The sequence below is a fragment of the Elephas maximus genome, chromosome 6 (assembly GCF_024166365.1).
Source record: "Elephas maximus indicus isolate mEleMax1 chromosome 6, mEleMax1 primary haplotype, whole genome shotgun sequence".
NCBI classification, from domain to species: Eukaryota; Metazoa; Chordata; class Mammalia; order Proboscidea; family Elephantidae; genus Elephas; species Elephas maximus.
The window spans coordinates 111,590,536-111,607,761 of NC_064824.1; the positions used below are offsets into that span (position 1 = coordinate 111,590,536).

Below are 17,226 nucleotides of genomic sequence, written 5' to 3' on the forward strand. Positions count from 1 at the left end.
TTTTCATTAATTTCATTTTTATGAAAAAGTTGTTTAAAATAGTTTTACATATTTCACATTCATGCTAAGAGACTAAGTACAGCCTTGAGGGTTAACAGGAAAGAGGTAAAGAAAGATAATAGAAGCATTACCTCACAATCCACAGCACTCTAATACAATTTGTCAGTGTAGATGAAAATATCCCTTTTATCACACCTTCATATTAAAATTAAACTTTAATATGTCATTATGGATAGGAGTATATAAAACTGGATTGAGAGTGTTCTATATTAATTTTCCACTTTTCACTTCTTGGTTAATGGCAATTCATGCTAAAAGTCAAAATGACATTCATTCAGATTTCTTAATCATTCTTCCTTTTATGCACTATAGTGTGGTTTTTTTTTTGATCAATTTTATTTTAGATATTTTAATGATGATTTACAAAGCAGAAGAAAGTTTTAGATAATGTGCAATGATTACGGTCCAAGAGCTAAAGAAACAAAGACAGTTAAAATGGAGTATGCATTTTCTAAAGCACTTTATATTTTCAAATTTATAAATAGCAATATTTGATTTCTATAAGGTCCCAGCCTGGACACTCTATGAGGCAAACATATAGCTTTCATCCCCTATATGATAACAATAGCATGTAACTGTGATTTTTCACTTGATCTGCAATTATCCTGGGGTTACGGATTGAACTGTGTCCCCCAAAAATATGTGTTGTAAATTCTAACCTCTATGCCTGTGGTTATAATCCCACTGGGGAATACACTGTCTTTGTTATGTTACTAAGGCAGGATTAGTGTAGGGTGTGTCTTAAATCAATCTCTTTTGAGATATCAAAGAGATTAAACAAGTAACCAAGAGAAGCAGAGATGGGGAAGAGAGATGCCAACCCGCATGAAGATTGCCCAGGAGCAGAATCTCAGAAGAGACAAGGACCTTCCTCCAGAGCCAGCAGAGAGAAAAAACCTTTCCCTAAGAGCTGGCGCCCTCAATTCAGACATTTAGCTTCCTGAACTGTGAGAAAAAAACATTCTGTTTGTTAAAGCCACCCACTTGTGGTATTTCTGTTATAGCAGCGCTAGATAACTAAGACACTTGGATTAACCAAAATTACTGCATTAATAATTATGATAAAATTTTTTAGATTCTACAAATTTTATGTAACAGCTGTTTTTCTTATCTCAATAGCTCTAAATAAAAGACTCTTCAGTTGACAGTATTGCTTTTGCCAAGTCTGTAAGACTGAAAATGAAAGGCCATATGTGCCTCGTAAGACTTACTGGTTTTTAAATATACACAAATGAAAATATTGTCTAGCTCATTCATAGATACATACCAATGTTACAAATTACTTTGTAGTAATCTATAGTACTCTCCTGAATTCACGTACTTTAGCTTCCTCCTCAGAGTTGGTGAAGCTTACCAGAGTGGGTCCTGAGGTGTCCTGTGAGGGCATCCCTTCTTCTACAGGCATAGCTGCAGAAAGGACATTTGAACGGCTTCTCTCCAGAATGTAACTTTATGTGCCTCAGAAGGTTGCCCTTCTGAGTAAAAGAAGCTCCACACTGGTTACAGTGGAAGGGACGTTCGCCTGTAAAGGAGAAGAAGTGAGAAAGATGAAGTAAACCATGTGTGTGCAAGTGTCTAATTTGTTGCACGAAGTTAACTAGAGCTAGTTCTCTGTGCTAGAAGAATGTAGCAGATTTCACCTTCCTCACAAATCTTCTAAGTGTCTATCTTCCTAGAATTTAACTTGCTAATACCAAAGTCTCAAGCTCTAAAAGGCTATTCCCCATCCTCATACAAACTGGACAGGATTCCTGTCATTGATTTGAAAGAGTAATGATAATATTATTTACCATTTGTTAAATTACTAGATTTACTGACTGTACTGGTTCCTTTACATTATTTTGATCCTTACAATAGCATTAGCACTTAGGTATTATTAACTTCAATTTACAAATGAAAAAATTAAAGTTCAAAGTACCAATTTACTAAAGTCACAGAGCCAGTAAGTACTCAAGCTGAGAATTGAACCCTATCCAGTTCGACTACAAAATCTTGTTCTCTTCATTTTACCAGATTATCTCTAAAAATCATAGAAATTTTTAGTTGGAGGTGACCTTAAAAATCATTTAGTCCAAGTCTTGCATTTTGTTGCAAAGGAAAGGGGGCCAAAGAAGTTATATGAATGAACAAGGTCACAAAGCTCATTACCATAAGATCTCCAAATAAAACCCAGGTATCTTGATTCTTCTGGTCACTAAGAATGAAAACTTTGGCAAATTTTCCGGATACATCAGGGAGAATTCAAAGAAAATAGTTCTGCCAGACATTTTTAATACACCCTTTTGGTTGTGAAAAATATTTGTGTGATAGGAATCTTTTCTCCCTTTTCTCTTATTAATCATATTGCTATGAAATTATTCAAGCCTCGATTATCATTGCAGTCTCTTGTCATGTTGTCTTCAGCATCATCAAACATAAAGACATACAGGTAATGAAGCAATAAAACTGGCCAGTAGGGTCAAACTGATAATAGTAAACTATGAAGACAATACTCCTATTTTTAGTTTGTCTATCTTTAAAAATAAACATAAAATAAGTTATAAATCAATATAAATATATCATATTAAAACTCAATGTTTAGAATAAAATTAAAAACACTTTCCTTTTGGTTAAACTGAACCATTCCTCTAACTTAAGGTAAGGTGATTATAATTTAAAGTTTTCAAAATTTTTACTCTGAATTGTCATATTTCATGTATCTTTAACTGAAACAGTCATAATAACAGCAAACAACAAAACCCATACATATATTATATTTTGCCATTTGATATAAATGTAAAGCTTAATAATTCTTTTTATTAAAGAAAACCAGAAGACATAAAGAAGATAAACTGCTATCACTTTCTGGCAGCAAGCCACAGCAAATTCTATCATATAGTTTTGTTATAAAACCTCCAGATAGGAAAATTATAGGAATCTGTAGGAGTTAAAACTTTGTGAGTTACATACCAAAAATGTATAATTTGCATATGTGTGTGGGGTTTGCAGGGGCTTTTTCTTAAGAAAGCTGGAGATCTTATGACCTAAGTTTATACAAAGTCCAATAATGACAGATTAGAACGGGAAAAAAATAAATCCACCATGTTAAAATTACCTTAAATTTTATCTTATTTAACTTATTGTGCCATCTGGTAAAACTGACATTTTTTTCAGCAGTAAATGCAACTTAAAAGAGAAATACTTTACTTAATGTCTTTATATAAAGTCTTTCAAAATAATCAACGTTTAGAAAAATATGTAAATAACAGATCTTTTTCATAAAAAAATGCATATACACACATACAATTAACACATATAATTTAACTTGACACTTTGATTTTTTAAAAAATAAAATAGCAGTCTACAACTTTCAAAAATCAGAATTTTCCACTTCTTAATCTGCCATGGAATTAGTAACGAAAGGCAATAATCAGTCGCTTCCTTCATGAAATTAACTTTTTGGGGAGAGTAGGAAAATAGCAAATACAAATTATATTTTTCCCTCCAAACATTTTATTTTACTTTTGAAATCTATGTAATTTTTCCCAGCCAAGTAACAAACTAGTATGCAATAACTTTCCAAATGAACTGATAACTTTCCAAATGAACTGATTAAATTAATGTGGTGTAACAATAACAACGACAAAATAAATTGAAATCATGTTTGTTTTGGGAAATACTCTCTACAGCATGCTGACAGATTTTTTTTTAAACCTCTGTAATCCTTGAGTTGAAATATTTAAAAATACCTAATTTAGAGTAGTAAATTCATCATTCAAAATAATGCTAATCTATAAAAGAAAACATAGTAAGAGTAGCCTTTCAAAAAATGTTTAAATTCACAATATCATCACCACACATCATCAACTGAATTTTACTAGACTAATGATGGGACAGGAATCCCTGGGTAGTGTGAACGGTTAAGCACTCAACTACTAGCCATAAGGTCGGCAGTTAGAGTCCAACCAGAGGTGCCTCTGCAGACAGACCTGGCAATCTGCTTCTGAAAGATCACAGGCTTGAAAACTCGATGGTGCAGTTCTACTCTGTATGCACGGGCTGCCTGAGTCAGAACTGACTCTATGGCAACTAACGACAACAATGATGGGGTAACTGAGTTTTTACATTTACAAAATACTCCAGATATCTTCATTTTTTTTACAAGTAAGAAATTATTTCTGAAGTTATATGATTATCCTCAAAGAGGGTAGGAGAAATGAAAAGGGGTCTAGTTATATCTGGAAATGCTGCCATGTTGCTGACCATGTCTTAGTGAGGAAGCATCTGCTAACTGCATCCCCACGCCCCTGGGAAGTAAAGAGAGAGGCATGATGAAAGCACTCAGTCATGGTCCCCATTTTGATAAAAGAAAGGCACTGACTGCAACGATGCACTTTGATTTCAAACTGATCTGCTTTATGAACAAGCCTTGATCAATGCGTTTTACTTTTGAATACAAATTCAATGACTTTTCTCCTCTTGGGTTGAACTTTGCTTAAATACTCTTAATGTCTTGATTATATAAAAATGACAATTACCATTTCAAAAATTATCTATTGTTTTTTGTGTTCCCCATTAAATTTAGTTGGAATTACAGTGAAACCCTCAATAACACCACTGTTGGAGACAAGGATGAAAACAGAGATGGTTAACTTACGAGATTTTTTTTAAGTATACATAGACATATTTCAAAAATTAACCAATACAAATACAGGAGTTATATCCAAACCTGTTTAATAATAGATCAAAAATAAATGCATTCACTAAATTTTTGAAAAAAAAATCCCTGCAAAATGTCAGTAATCCTTTTAACCAATGTTGTGGGATATTTCCTGGCTTGCATTACAGAGGTATATGTACATTTATCTGTTAATTAAGTAAAAAGTTCAGCTAACTGCCTAATTATCTATGCAACTTCAAACAACACATTTCAATTATTTCTTTGTGATAGTTTTTTTTTGTTAAACTGAAATAACTGAATCAAATGGTTCTTTTGGAGTCTGTTTAGACTTTGAAAAAATATTAATCGTGTTCTTCACATGTAAATCAAAGCAAATCCAGGGAAATTTCAGAAACTTATCAAATACGTTATTGACATTACAGAGTAATCCAATTCAAACAAAGAAGTAAGTTGTTTCTATGCTAATTAACCCTCCTGTGGATGGGCACAGAAGTAGGCCAACAACTCTGGATACAGGAAAGTTAATTAAGATGTGGCTACCTACTAACCTTCATTACCATTCTCAATCTACTTTACAAAAAAAATCTACAGATCTAACTGAGGATCACCTATTCTTTTTATTATGGGTTAAATTATATTTCAATGCGTTATATACTTTCACAGGATACTCCATGAATGGCGAAAACAGTTAATGTGCCAGCCTGCTAACTGAAAGGTTGGCAGTTTGAGTCCACCCAGAGCCGCCTTGGAAGAAGGCCTGGTGATCTATTTCTGAAAAGTGAGCCAATAAAAACTCTATGGAGCACAGTTCTACTCTGACACACATGGGGTTGCCCTAAGTCGGAAAAGAGTAGACAACAACTGGTTATGCACTTTCAAAAATACATATTTCTAGATCTGTGTTTAAATACTGAATTAAAATGCAAGTATACATGTATCAACTTGCTTTGGTAAATCAAAGATAAAGGGTGTCCCTGTGCTGGACTAAATAACAACTTACAAATATGCAAAATGCCAAGCATCTGTAGAAAGGGTCTTAGAGCAAGAACATGGCTCCACAAACCTGCAATTATAAAATATGATGCTGAAAACTCACAGTTATAAAGATGAGAGAATTCAAGCCTAAAAAGGGGCTGTTTGTGCGTGAATGGATTTACTCCCCCTACTTGTTTTCATCTGCCTATGTTCCCAGTGAAGAGTGCCTGGAGTCTCCGATGACAATATTACCTGATTACCTACTGAAGTAGCAATACCAAAGAAATAACACCAAACCATTAGTAAGACACTGGAATTGGCACTTTAGTGGAGTATGAAAGAGAAAGAAGAAGAAGTGACTTAGATCTGATACTCCATGACATTGTGATGAACTGGGTGGTTGTGTAGCATTTTTCACTGTAATTTTACTAAATATTCTATGAGCTAAAACACTAATAATAATAATAATAATAATAATAATAATAATAATAATAATAATAATAATAAGTTTCCTGAAGGCTTTATAAGAATTTAAAAAAGTGTCTTTTATATAATTGGTGGCAAGGAGGGAATCAATTCTATAATGAAGACAGTATTTCATAGTGTTGAGAAAACACTAACATATGATAAAATTCTGACTACATTTTTCTCAATCTAGTTTGAAGAAACATAAATAGACCTATTTTCAAACTACTAAAATTGAGTTGAAAATGTCATGACTCAGTCATCAGAAATGAGTCATCAGAAATGCATGTTAAAATAGCTAATTAAAAATATAATTTCTACAACTTCAAAATCATTATTAACTCTAAAAAAAACCCTCCAGATCTGAGGAAAGCAGAGTAATTTTTGCAATAGTCCAATAAATATTTTTTAGCAACAATAATAAAAATGTTCATAGTGCTGCAAGACTATTTTAAATGGTTGTTTAGTCTACTCTCTTTGCCTTTATTAGATGAGTAAGATCCATTTCCATAGAGCTGGGAGAAATCCGTAAAACTATTTAAGCATTTTCTATGTCAATCAAATGATTTTCAGAACGAAAGTAAACCCGACCATAGTAATAAATTCCAAATGGACAGTAGAGTAGAACTTTAATTATTATTGTGTTTACAAACTAACAATCCTCATGAAAATCACGGCAGACACAGTGAAACATTGATTAACCTAAATTTTGAAGAGAATGTACTCTGGTTCTTTGAATTTTCATAACTCAGAACATAAAAGGTTTATTAAAAAACTTCCAAAAAATGTTTTGGTCTATGTTTCAGCCTTCATATGAACACTATGCGCAACTGAACTGAAAAGTCATTAGACTGTTTGGTTGTTTTTATTTTATTACACGGTAGGATTCATACATTTGAATGAATGTTATCTTCTTCAATATAATCACTAGGAGGTAAGGGTCATATCAAAACTTGCCAGAACTCCTCTTAGACCTGCAGTTAGAATTATTTCATGAGCACGGAAGAAAAGTAGACTCATTATTTTATACTTTTTTTCTTTTTCTTTCTTATCAAACCTAAAACAAGCTTGATCTTTCGATTTGTCCCTGAGACATTTTTAAAAATTAAAAGGAAAAAATCACTAGTAAATGTATTTGAAAAACATGATGCTATTTACAAAAGAAATTCAAAATAAAACAAAATAAAAATGTAATGGACTGTGATTGGAGTAAATGTATACACTCTAAAGCTGATGATTTTGATTATAACACAGATTTTGATGTGTAACTTCTCACTGATTATAATATTAATTATAAAAATATCAGCCTTAGTTCATAGTCATACCCTGTAATAAAATGTTGGTATACTGATACACCAACATCAGTATACTTGGACAAATCCAGCCTGGGCATCAGGAAAACTGGTTCCCGCCTCAGCAATGTCCATAACTACATAAGGTGTAACTGATACCTCAACTGACCGTTTTGGGCCTCAGTTTTTTCATGGACTAAAGAGACTTCAAGTGCACCTTTCATGTTTCATGTTCTAAACAACTACTTATTAACTTGATTAGTCAAAAGAAAATCTTATAAATCAATTTCTTTGTTGTGATTTATCTCTCTTCTAGAGACTACCACATTCTAAATCTCTGAGGGTATTATTAATATTTTGGTGTATAATTCTACTTTGCTCTATAGTTAAATCAGGATCATTTCCCTTAATTCAATTTGCAAATGAACTTGGAACTTTTTGAGTCAACATTCTTCTTATCTTGCCAGAATCTCATTTGTACTGCCCCCCGCCCCCCCCCCCCCCAGAAAAGGATTTGGATAGATTTAAACGAGGCCTTCTCCTCATTTGGTTTTCATGAAGGCCTTTCCATTACCCAAAGGTCTAACAGTATATATTAAATTAATTTCTGGGCTTTTCCTTCAACCTATTCCATGACTACACATTCCTACCTGCACTACTGCCATTCCATGTCATATTCCACCCTACACATCTCTTTGTAAAAGTTGTAATTAAAAAAAAAAAAAAATTACAGGAAGATGGTAACAACCCTGAACTAGGGAAAGTTCCTGCCTAATACAGAGAACTGTGGTAGGCAAAGATAGATTGGAAATTGTATTCCAAAGAGTTAACTAGATAAAGTGAAAATGATTCACCTCCATATAAATGCATGAGTACCATTTTATAGTATAAACTCTTAGCTAGCAAACTATATTACATGCCCATGGGTATGGTAAAATATGTATAGAAATACAAAAAGATTAAGTTACACAATGAAATTCTCCTATACCTTTTGAACCCTTATCATATTATTGCTATATTAAGAACTGTGGAAACTGAATCCCAAACTTCTTTTCTGATATGCTATTCAGATTTGAAGGCTGGAAGTCAAGACCCAGGCTACTCTCTGCTTTTCAGCAATCCAATACTAGCAGAATTCTGAAAATGTAGTTTCACCATTGCCACCCTTGAACAAAAAGGAAAGAGAATAGATGTCAGGTAATATCAACATCAGATGTCACAGGCAGTCATCAGGTTATTCTTTCAGCTGCTTACCAGTATGACTCCTTTTATGTACCATAAGCACATTGGGCCCAATGCAAACCATGCCACAGACGTCACATTTCAGTTTACCATTCGGAAGCCGGATTCCTCCCTCGCCTTGAAGCTCCTGGACTTTCCTGTTGTCAGCCACCTCGCTGCTCTCAATTAGGGGTTCTTCTAGGCTGCTACCCTCATCATGGCCCCTGATCTCATCTTCACGGCTCAGGGGTTTCCTGTCACACTCTTCATCACTCTGCATTTCTAGCTTTACTGAATTTGCTGTAATTAAAAAATAAGGAAACAAAAAAATTATAAATACATGTTATGTCTTCTCAACTACATCTACTTTCCACTCAATGCCATTCTACTAATATAGGTGGAAATGATATATTAAGTAGAATACAGTGCATTACAAACATAATATTAATACATACTGTATTAAATAACATTTTAGATAGGCATTGGCATGAAAGTGAAGATGTCTCAAGAAAACTCACTCTAGGTAAATAGAATGACCCTTAATTTCTGCACAGAGTTATTTTTTTAACTCATTTATTTACTTTTTAAGTGAGTCTGTAAATAATTCTGGTATTGGCTCTTTGGTTTGGCAGTAAGGCCATTGAGATGAGTTAGATTTATGGACAAGACAAGATTAGATACTGCTTAACCCATAAATCACGCCTCCTCATAACTGAACAACTGTTATATATATTTCTTATTCTCGGTTTTACATCAGATTACTTGTGTAAACCTGCTTCTGAACAGAGCAAGAAAACAACTCAGGATCTTAATCCAGCAAATGTCTTAGACTTATGAAGACACGCCGTCAAGGCAAACGTCTTAAAACAGACTGAACACATATATTCTGTTAAGACCTGTAGGGCAGGGTGCACAGATCTCACATGCCCTTAAGTCACTTTGCTTTTTATTTTCTACATAAAGAAACTACTCTATGGAATATATTAGTCTGCAAATCAAAGGTACTCCAACTCTAATCTATGCACAGCAAAAAGCAGTGAATGACAAGAATGGCATAGCGTGCGTGCACACACTTGCGACTGTTAAGGAATTTAATGCCTTCTGTTTGCTGTTTTTGGATCATCCCACAGAAAAGTTGGAATTTTCTTAGCACAGCCTCGTTCTGGATTACTGACAGAGTCTTTTCACAAAGCAGAAGCAAGCTTTAAATGAATACCAGTTTTTTTTTTTTTTTTAATCCAGTGATCTTGAAAATTTCTTAAGAAATCATATCAAAGTTACTGAGTAAAACATAAATTATTTGGTACTGCTTGAATAGAGGAAATATTTTCACAAAAAGGAAGTAAGTTCTTTTCTTTGCAATTGTTTTCTTAGAGAAACCACACATTCTGTGATTTGTCATTAGTACTTATCACTACCAGCAGGGCTATCAAAATGGCTCCTCTCATGCCTCCCGGATCTCTCCCTGGAGCTCCTCTGCTAACTAGAAGACTGTGGTATAAGGAGGAAACCACTGCATTTAGTAAGGAGGCCGTAGCTCTAATGCTGGCTTTGACATTTATTGGCAGTATAATCTCGTGCTAATTATTTGACCTCTGAATCTTCTGTCTTTCATTTGCTAATGGGAGATGAATTCAGAATACTAAATAACATTTGAGCACAACAGTTTAGCTATTGGTGGTAATTTAATTATTAAGTGCAGGAATTTTGTAACCACACTGCCTGGAATGAATACTAGCCATGACACTTACTATACGCAGCATCACCTCCAGCAAGTTTACTGAATCTCTATATCTACTATAAAATGGGGACGATAACAGTATGACAATGATATCCACTTCATAGGGTTGATGTGAGCATTAAATGAGTGAATATAGAAAACGTGCTTAGTACAGTAGCTGGAACACAGTAACCTCTCTAAAAGGGATTGCAACTATTTTTCTCTGGACATACAGCACTCTATTCCATGAGGTCTTTGTAAAGATTAATTAACTTGCATGTAAACTACTCTGAGCTATAAAGCGGTATATGTTCTTCCTGAATTCGTCTCTAATAGAGAATCTACTACGTTGAGTTTTACTCTATTTACAAACTAGTACTGCCTTAATTAAGAAGCCTGAATGGCACAGTGGTTAAGCACTCAGCTGCAAACTGAAAGGTCAGCAGTTCGAACCCACCAGCCACTCCACAGGACAAAGATTTAGCAGTCTGCATCCATAAAGATTACAGTCTCGGAAACCCTGTGGGACAGTTCTACTCTGTCCTATAGGGTTACCAGGAGTCAGAATCGACTCAATGACAATGGGTAATGGAACTCCTTTAATGATTTTTGAGGAGAGTAGGGACAATGTTTATCCACCTTAATATCCCCAGCACACTCAAGAAATTTGTGGCCTATAGGTGTTCAGATAGTATTCACTGAAATGTTCTACTAATTAAGAATTTCCTTTCTTTATGCTTGGTTTTTCATGTTCAAAGAAGCCATATACATAGCAGAGAATAAAGTCAAACATAAGAATGAAACATAAAAATTTCTATTCCAAACTCACTATCCCTCAGACCCCATCTGAAAAGCAATCAGCTTTCAAGAAGTATGTGTGTCTGTGTTTGTACACAAATGTGACTGTAAAATTTACTTGACTTGAACTTTGCTTTCTTCATTTAACAATATCTATTTAATATTTCCCATACTAGTATGTAGAAACCCACACCATTCTTTTTACTACTTGTATAGAGTTACGCTTTATAAATGCACTATAATTCGTTCATATAGACTCTACTATTGGAAATTTAAGATTTTTCTTGTTTGTTGCTATTATAGACCTTAATAATGCCACACCAAACTATCTATCTGATAGGTAAAACTTGGCATTTCACTATAGATTTTAATCTGCATTTTTTTAAATTATAAGGAAAGTTGTACTTCTTTTTCTATGTTTAAATGTTTCATGTATTTTTTTCCCCTAAAAACTATCAAGATTCTTTGACCATTTGTCCTACTAGGATATCAGTCTTTTCTTATTGATTTTAAATGCTCTTTTTCATATACTAAGGAAATTTGCCCTCCAATTATAATGTTTTGCAAATATTTTGGCTTTATCTTTTTACTCAGGGCATTTTTGAGATAAATGTTAACTTCACATGTTGAATTTTTTAAGCATTTCAATTATGGCTTCTGGGTTCTGTATCTTGCTTCAATAGGTTTTTCCATACTTCAAGAAATTCTTCTATAATATTTTTTTCTGGTATCGAAGTCTTTTCTAATCAGTGCAAAATGGTATCTCACTATTGCTTACCCTACGTAGTCTCATACTTTATTCATAATTTCCACTTGAAAGAAAAATTATGAAGAAAGGAAACAAAAATAATTTCACCGGGACTTTTTACCAACCTGTGTTAACTGCTCACACATTTAAGCGATTTCCTAAAGAATAGAAGCTTTGAAGCAGTGCCATCAATTATTTTCCTAAACTAGTCAACATCTGATAGGCTACATTTAATAAGCCTAAAGTTTACCAAGATCTATTTCAGGAAGTGAAGAAATGTATATCTGAAAGAGTAGTTTTTGTGTCTAAAACTAAGCCCTTTTTAAGTTTTTCAAAATATGGCAACATTATGATGAGTATGACTTGATGTTTCAATATTAAATTGTTATATTTTTCCTAGTGAGAACATTAGAATAGGAATATCAAAACATAATATCTGACATGAATAAAAATGTCACTTTAAAAATTAGTGGATATTACAGGTATTCTTAGAACACTATCCACAGAAGAATACACTTGAAATGCACAAAAATGTATACATTTGACAGACAGAAATATAGATGAAATAGTAAAGCTACAATAATCTTTTCTCTAGCAATATTATACTCTAAGGAGTTATACGCCTATCTTATAGGACTGTGTACATATGATTGCTGTACCGATATAGTGAATCAATAAAACGCAACACATTTTTGCATACACATATTAAAGATTAAATTTTGCATATATATGGTGGTTATGTGCAAACATGATCACACCCTAATTTTTAACTCATCTTACTAAAATTAGGTTGAAATTCTAAACACAAAAAGCATTAATTAAACAATGTATTCTTTGAATTTTAATAGCTCAATATGAAGTTCTTCCTACTCAAATAAAAAAGAAATTCTCCCATAGTTTAATTATTTAAGATGGTTCTAATTAATGTAGAACAATTAATATTTGAACTCATTAGTGCTTAAATGATATTGTTTGGTAAACTTAAGTAAATTATAAACTAAATTATAATTTATCAATAAAAGAGCTTTATTAGGATTGTTTATAGCACTAATATATGAAATTATTATAACTTGTAATTGATGTATGATAATATTCACAGTATTTTAGTTTTCAAATCTTTGAAATTAGATTCTTTTTTCTTCATTATACGAAATTTATTAAACAATTTGGTAACAGAAACACATTCTCCTAAATGGGCTAATTTCTATGAAGATGAGACCTTGTTAGTTTGAAATAATGAAATCTTGTTATTATAAATCTCAAAAGTAAGACTTATTTATCAAGTGTATTTCCCTGATATGTACTGTAGGATACAAAATGTAGGGAAATCTGTGGGAATTTATAAACATTATTGTATACTGACAGGCAATAATGGTTTAATAAAAACAATATTTTGTCAGTACAAATAATTAGCAATGAAAAGGGGATGTGAAATAAGATTTTAATTAATTGATCAACTTGTTCTGTTATTCAATAACCGTGGTAGCACAGTGGTTAAGTGCTATGGTGAGCTATGGCTGATAACCAAAAGGCTGGCAGTTTGAATCCACCAGCTGCTCCTCGGAAACCCTACAGAGCAGTTCTACTCTGTCCTATGGGGTCACTATGAGCTGGAATCGACTCAATGGCAATGGATTTGGGTTTTTTTGGTATTTGATAATGCACAGAGCCCTGGACGTAAAACGGTTAAATTCTGGGCTGCTAGCCAAAAGGTTGGTGTTTCAAACCCACTCAAGCTCTGTGAAAGAAAGATCTAGCAATCTGCTCATGTAAAATCACAGCCTACAAAACTCTATGGGACAGTTCCACTCTGTCACATGGGGTCTCTATGAGTCAAAACAGACTTGACAGCGCCTAGCAGCAACAATTCAATAATGCAGGCACTGTTTGAATATTTTCAATAAACAAAATAAAGATGTTTAATGTAAATACCTTTTGTTTTCTTAACTTAAAGGAGGTTACGTGGTTAATATCTTAAAACAAAGGACAAGTTAAATTTTAAAGCATTAATGATCAAGAAAAAGTTATTTTGTCTGCAGTCAACAATTGGTGGGAAACATGTTTCTTACACTTAAAGAACATATAGTGGCACTTCTATTTAGAACTTGCATTTATAGCTGTTTCATTGATTTTTTTAGCAGACTCTGAATTTGGTGAACACAGGAAAATGACAGCAACAGTTAGTAGAAAGACTTTTATGATAATTCTACACAGAAAAATGTTTGAAACTTCTGACTAAAAAAGTTCCACATATATATCTATACAAAAATTTTCTTCATAATGTAAGCTTGCTTATGAATTCAAGCTTTTTTCACCTCTTTTTTCTTTATTCTTTCAAAATACTGATCATGAATATTAGAATATCAGCTTTTTTTGTTCTTTTTTAAGCTTATATTTGCTACAAAAACATGCAGTTCCATCATCTTCATCCACAAATGATTACACTGTGTGAGTCCAGGTCAAGTCCTTTTCCATTATAAAAGTTACTGCGGTAACTATACCAAAACTCACATAAATAATCTTTAAACAAAATGGAAAGTAAAATGTACTATGTTGTTACATACACTCATAAACCTCACACTTGTAGTCCTCCAACTAAAACAAACAAGGACAAAAACTGAATACTCCTCAAAAATCTTTGAACAAGCAAACACTTATTAATTACTTGATGCTTGCCTAACACTTTGCTAAAAATGACTATAAAGGTTTAAGACTAACATCTAAAGAATATTATTATTAACTTAAACAGAAAACCCATATTACCAAGACAGTATGGGCTCAGAAACAGGTCCTTAAACAGTTCATGAGTATGTATGCAGGAAACTTTTTACTAACATATATGGTTTGGTTACATAATAAATTTATAGAATTGTACCATGACAAAAGGAGGAAAGGCTTTTCCTTGGAAACTGGCCATTTTAAGTTCCTATCTTTTACTCAGTAACCTCACTAAGTCACCCACCTATTCAAGACAACATATGGTTTTGCAATGTTTGGCAATTTATTTCCTTGAATAATATGGAACTCTCAATTTTTAAAAATTCCTTGGGGAAAGATCATCTTTTATACGCATGGTGAAATATATACAGTTAATTTTGAATCATCAAATTGAGAGAAAAAATTCTACCCTTATTGTTAGCATTTGGTTTCATCACACATAGACTTATAATTTTGAAAATCACATTTTGAAAATACAGAGTCAATAGAACTGAAAATACTACTATTAAAACATTTTTGAACACATAAATTAAACTTTCTGTACCTTTAAATTTTATTATTCTACCCGATTCTACTAATCCACAAGCTAATTATTCAAGTCCTAGCCAGGAAGATAATGCAGAAGGATTAGGATTTACTGATTATATTTTAAAGGATACAATATGCTTTTGGGTTGAGTGGGTTATATCCTTTTTATATTAATTACTATCAAATTAGTGGTTTATTTCTGTTTAGCCAAGAGTGTTCTTTGGAAGCCAGGATGGCGAGACTTTCTGTCTCACATACTTTGGACACACTATCAGGAGGGACCAGCCCCTCAAGAAGGACATCACACTTGGTAAAGTAGAGGGTCAGCGAAGGAGATGAATACCCTCAATGAGATGGACTGACACAGTGACTGCAACAATGGGCTCAAGCATAACAATGATTGTGAGGATGGCATAGGACTGGGCAATGTTTTCTTCTGTTATACACGGGGTACCTATGAGTCGGAAGCGACTCAACAGCACTGAACAACAAGTTTACAAATTATAGACTGTAACTGCAAAATATAATGTTGAACTTTTAAAGGAAGTAAATATTATTGGAGTTAAAGAAATATTTGTTTCGATACCGAATAAAATGTGGGTAAAATACCATTGTTTACTCACCAAACTGGGGAAAGAAATGTTTCAGGAGTGATGTGTAAGTGGATTTTTAATAAGCCTGGTTTCTGTTATGTGAGAATTCAAGAGGACGCTTAAGGAGTGTTACAACATGCAAACATCAGTTTCTCCCAGTCTATCCCAGATACTCGAAATGGTGTTGTACACCACACTAATTGAATCAATATGTCTACCTAATAATCTGTTGAAGTTATTTCTGCTCTCTCAATGAAACTTTGGAAACAGAAGCACCAAACATGATTAAATCTGTGTTAACAGCCCAGCAGCTGTTTAAATAATGTGTTAGAAAAACAAGCTGCCTTCAAAACGGTGATGTAAAGCAAAACTATTTACTAGGAACTTACCAACAGTCTAAACAATTAAAGTCAAATCATCACAACAAAAATTATTTTAAGGAATGTACATTTTTTATTTCCTCCACATAATTTCACACAACATAAAATCTTTGTTCCTTTTAACTGTGGATAAATAAATGGGTAAGTCTTGCAAAACAGCTCCCTTGAAGTATTCATTTTATAAATGGTTGAACAAGTCCAGACACTGGTGTCACTGAACTGCAGCTGAGCTGTTTGTGGGTAACATTGTCAGTCTGTATATCCTGTCACCTCATTTTCTTTATCTCCCCATTCTCTCTCTCCTCTCTCCAACTTAGCTAGATGATATATATCTTGAATGTACTGGAGTAAGTGTAGATCAAGACAGCACTGATTCTGTAATACTGTTATTATTCTAAGAACAGTATAGTCGAAAGTGACCCTGTAACTGAAGGAGTAAAACCAGGGCCTTTACCTGCCCCTCTGCCACTTAACTAACTAGCGTGGGACCTTGGAAAACTTGTGTATCCTGAGTCAGCTACGTGCATCATCTGAAATATAGGGAAAATGACACTTCCTGAAAACAGCAGGCTAGGTACAATAATCTCTTGTGGACTTGGGGAGCCTTTTAATAACACCACCACCAACAACAACTTGCATTATTAAACTTCTTTACAATTTTTAAAGTGCTCATATATCCTTGCATATTTCATATGTAAAATTACTGTGAATTGCAGGTAGGGCAGCTAAAGGAACTTTTGCAAGGATATAAAGTCAGTAAATGTGAGCCTGATCTCAAAGATCTTCTGCGTTTAGACCTAGCCATCTTTCTATGACATGATACTGGATCTCCAATTAAACAAGTAACTGATATTAGTATTATATTTAGGACATAAACCAATCATGAGCAAATAGATCTTTCAGTTGCAATGAACTATGTTCAGCAGTTGAAAGGGATCCCAAGTTCACAAAGGGCAGATAAAATAAAGATACTTTAAGTCTCCATAAACCAAACTACTGAATTAATACATTAAATCAAGTCTAGAATGCACACTCAAACAACTACAGGGGTATCCAAGTAATACGCCT

General features: G+C 33.4%; 1 protein-coding gene across 10 annotated transcripts in view; it reads right to left on the minus strand.

Annotated features, from left to right (window-relative positions):
* IKZF2 (IKAROS family zinc finger 2) overlaps positions 1-17,226 on the minus strand; it is a 173,740-nt gene that overhangs the window by 47,485 nt on the left and 109,029 nt on the right. For 8 of the 10 annotated variants that reach the window (XM_049888955.1, XM_049888952.1, XM_049888951.1 and 5 more), the window contains 2 exons: positions 8,707-8,973; positions 1,415-1,582 (listed from right to left, as the gene is read on the minus strand). In XM_049888955.1, the coding sequence (XP_049744912.1) occupies positions 1,415-1,582; positions 8,707-8,973 (435 nt within the window). The remainder of the gene's footprint in view (positions 1-1,414; positions 1,583-8,706; positions 8,974-17,226) is intronic. The other 2 variants (XM_049888954.1, XM_049888956.1) reach the window with 2 other exon arrangements.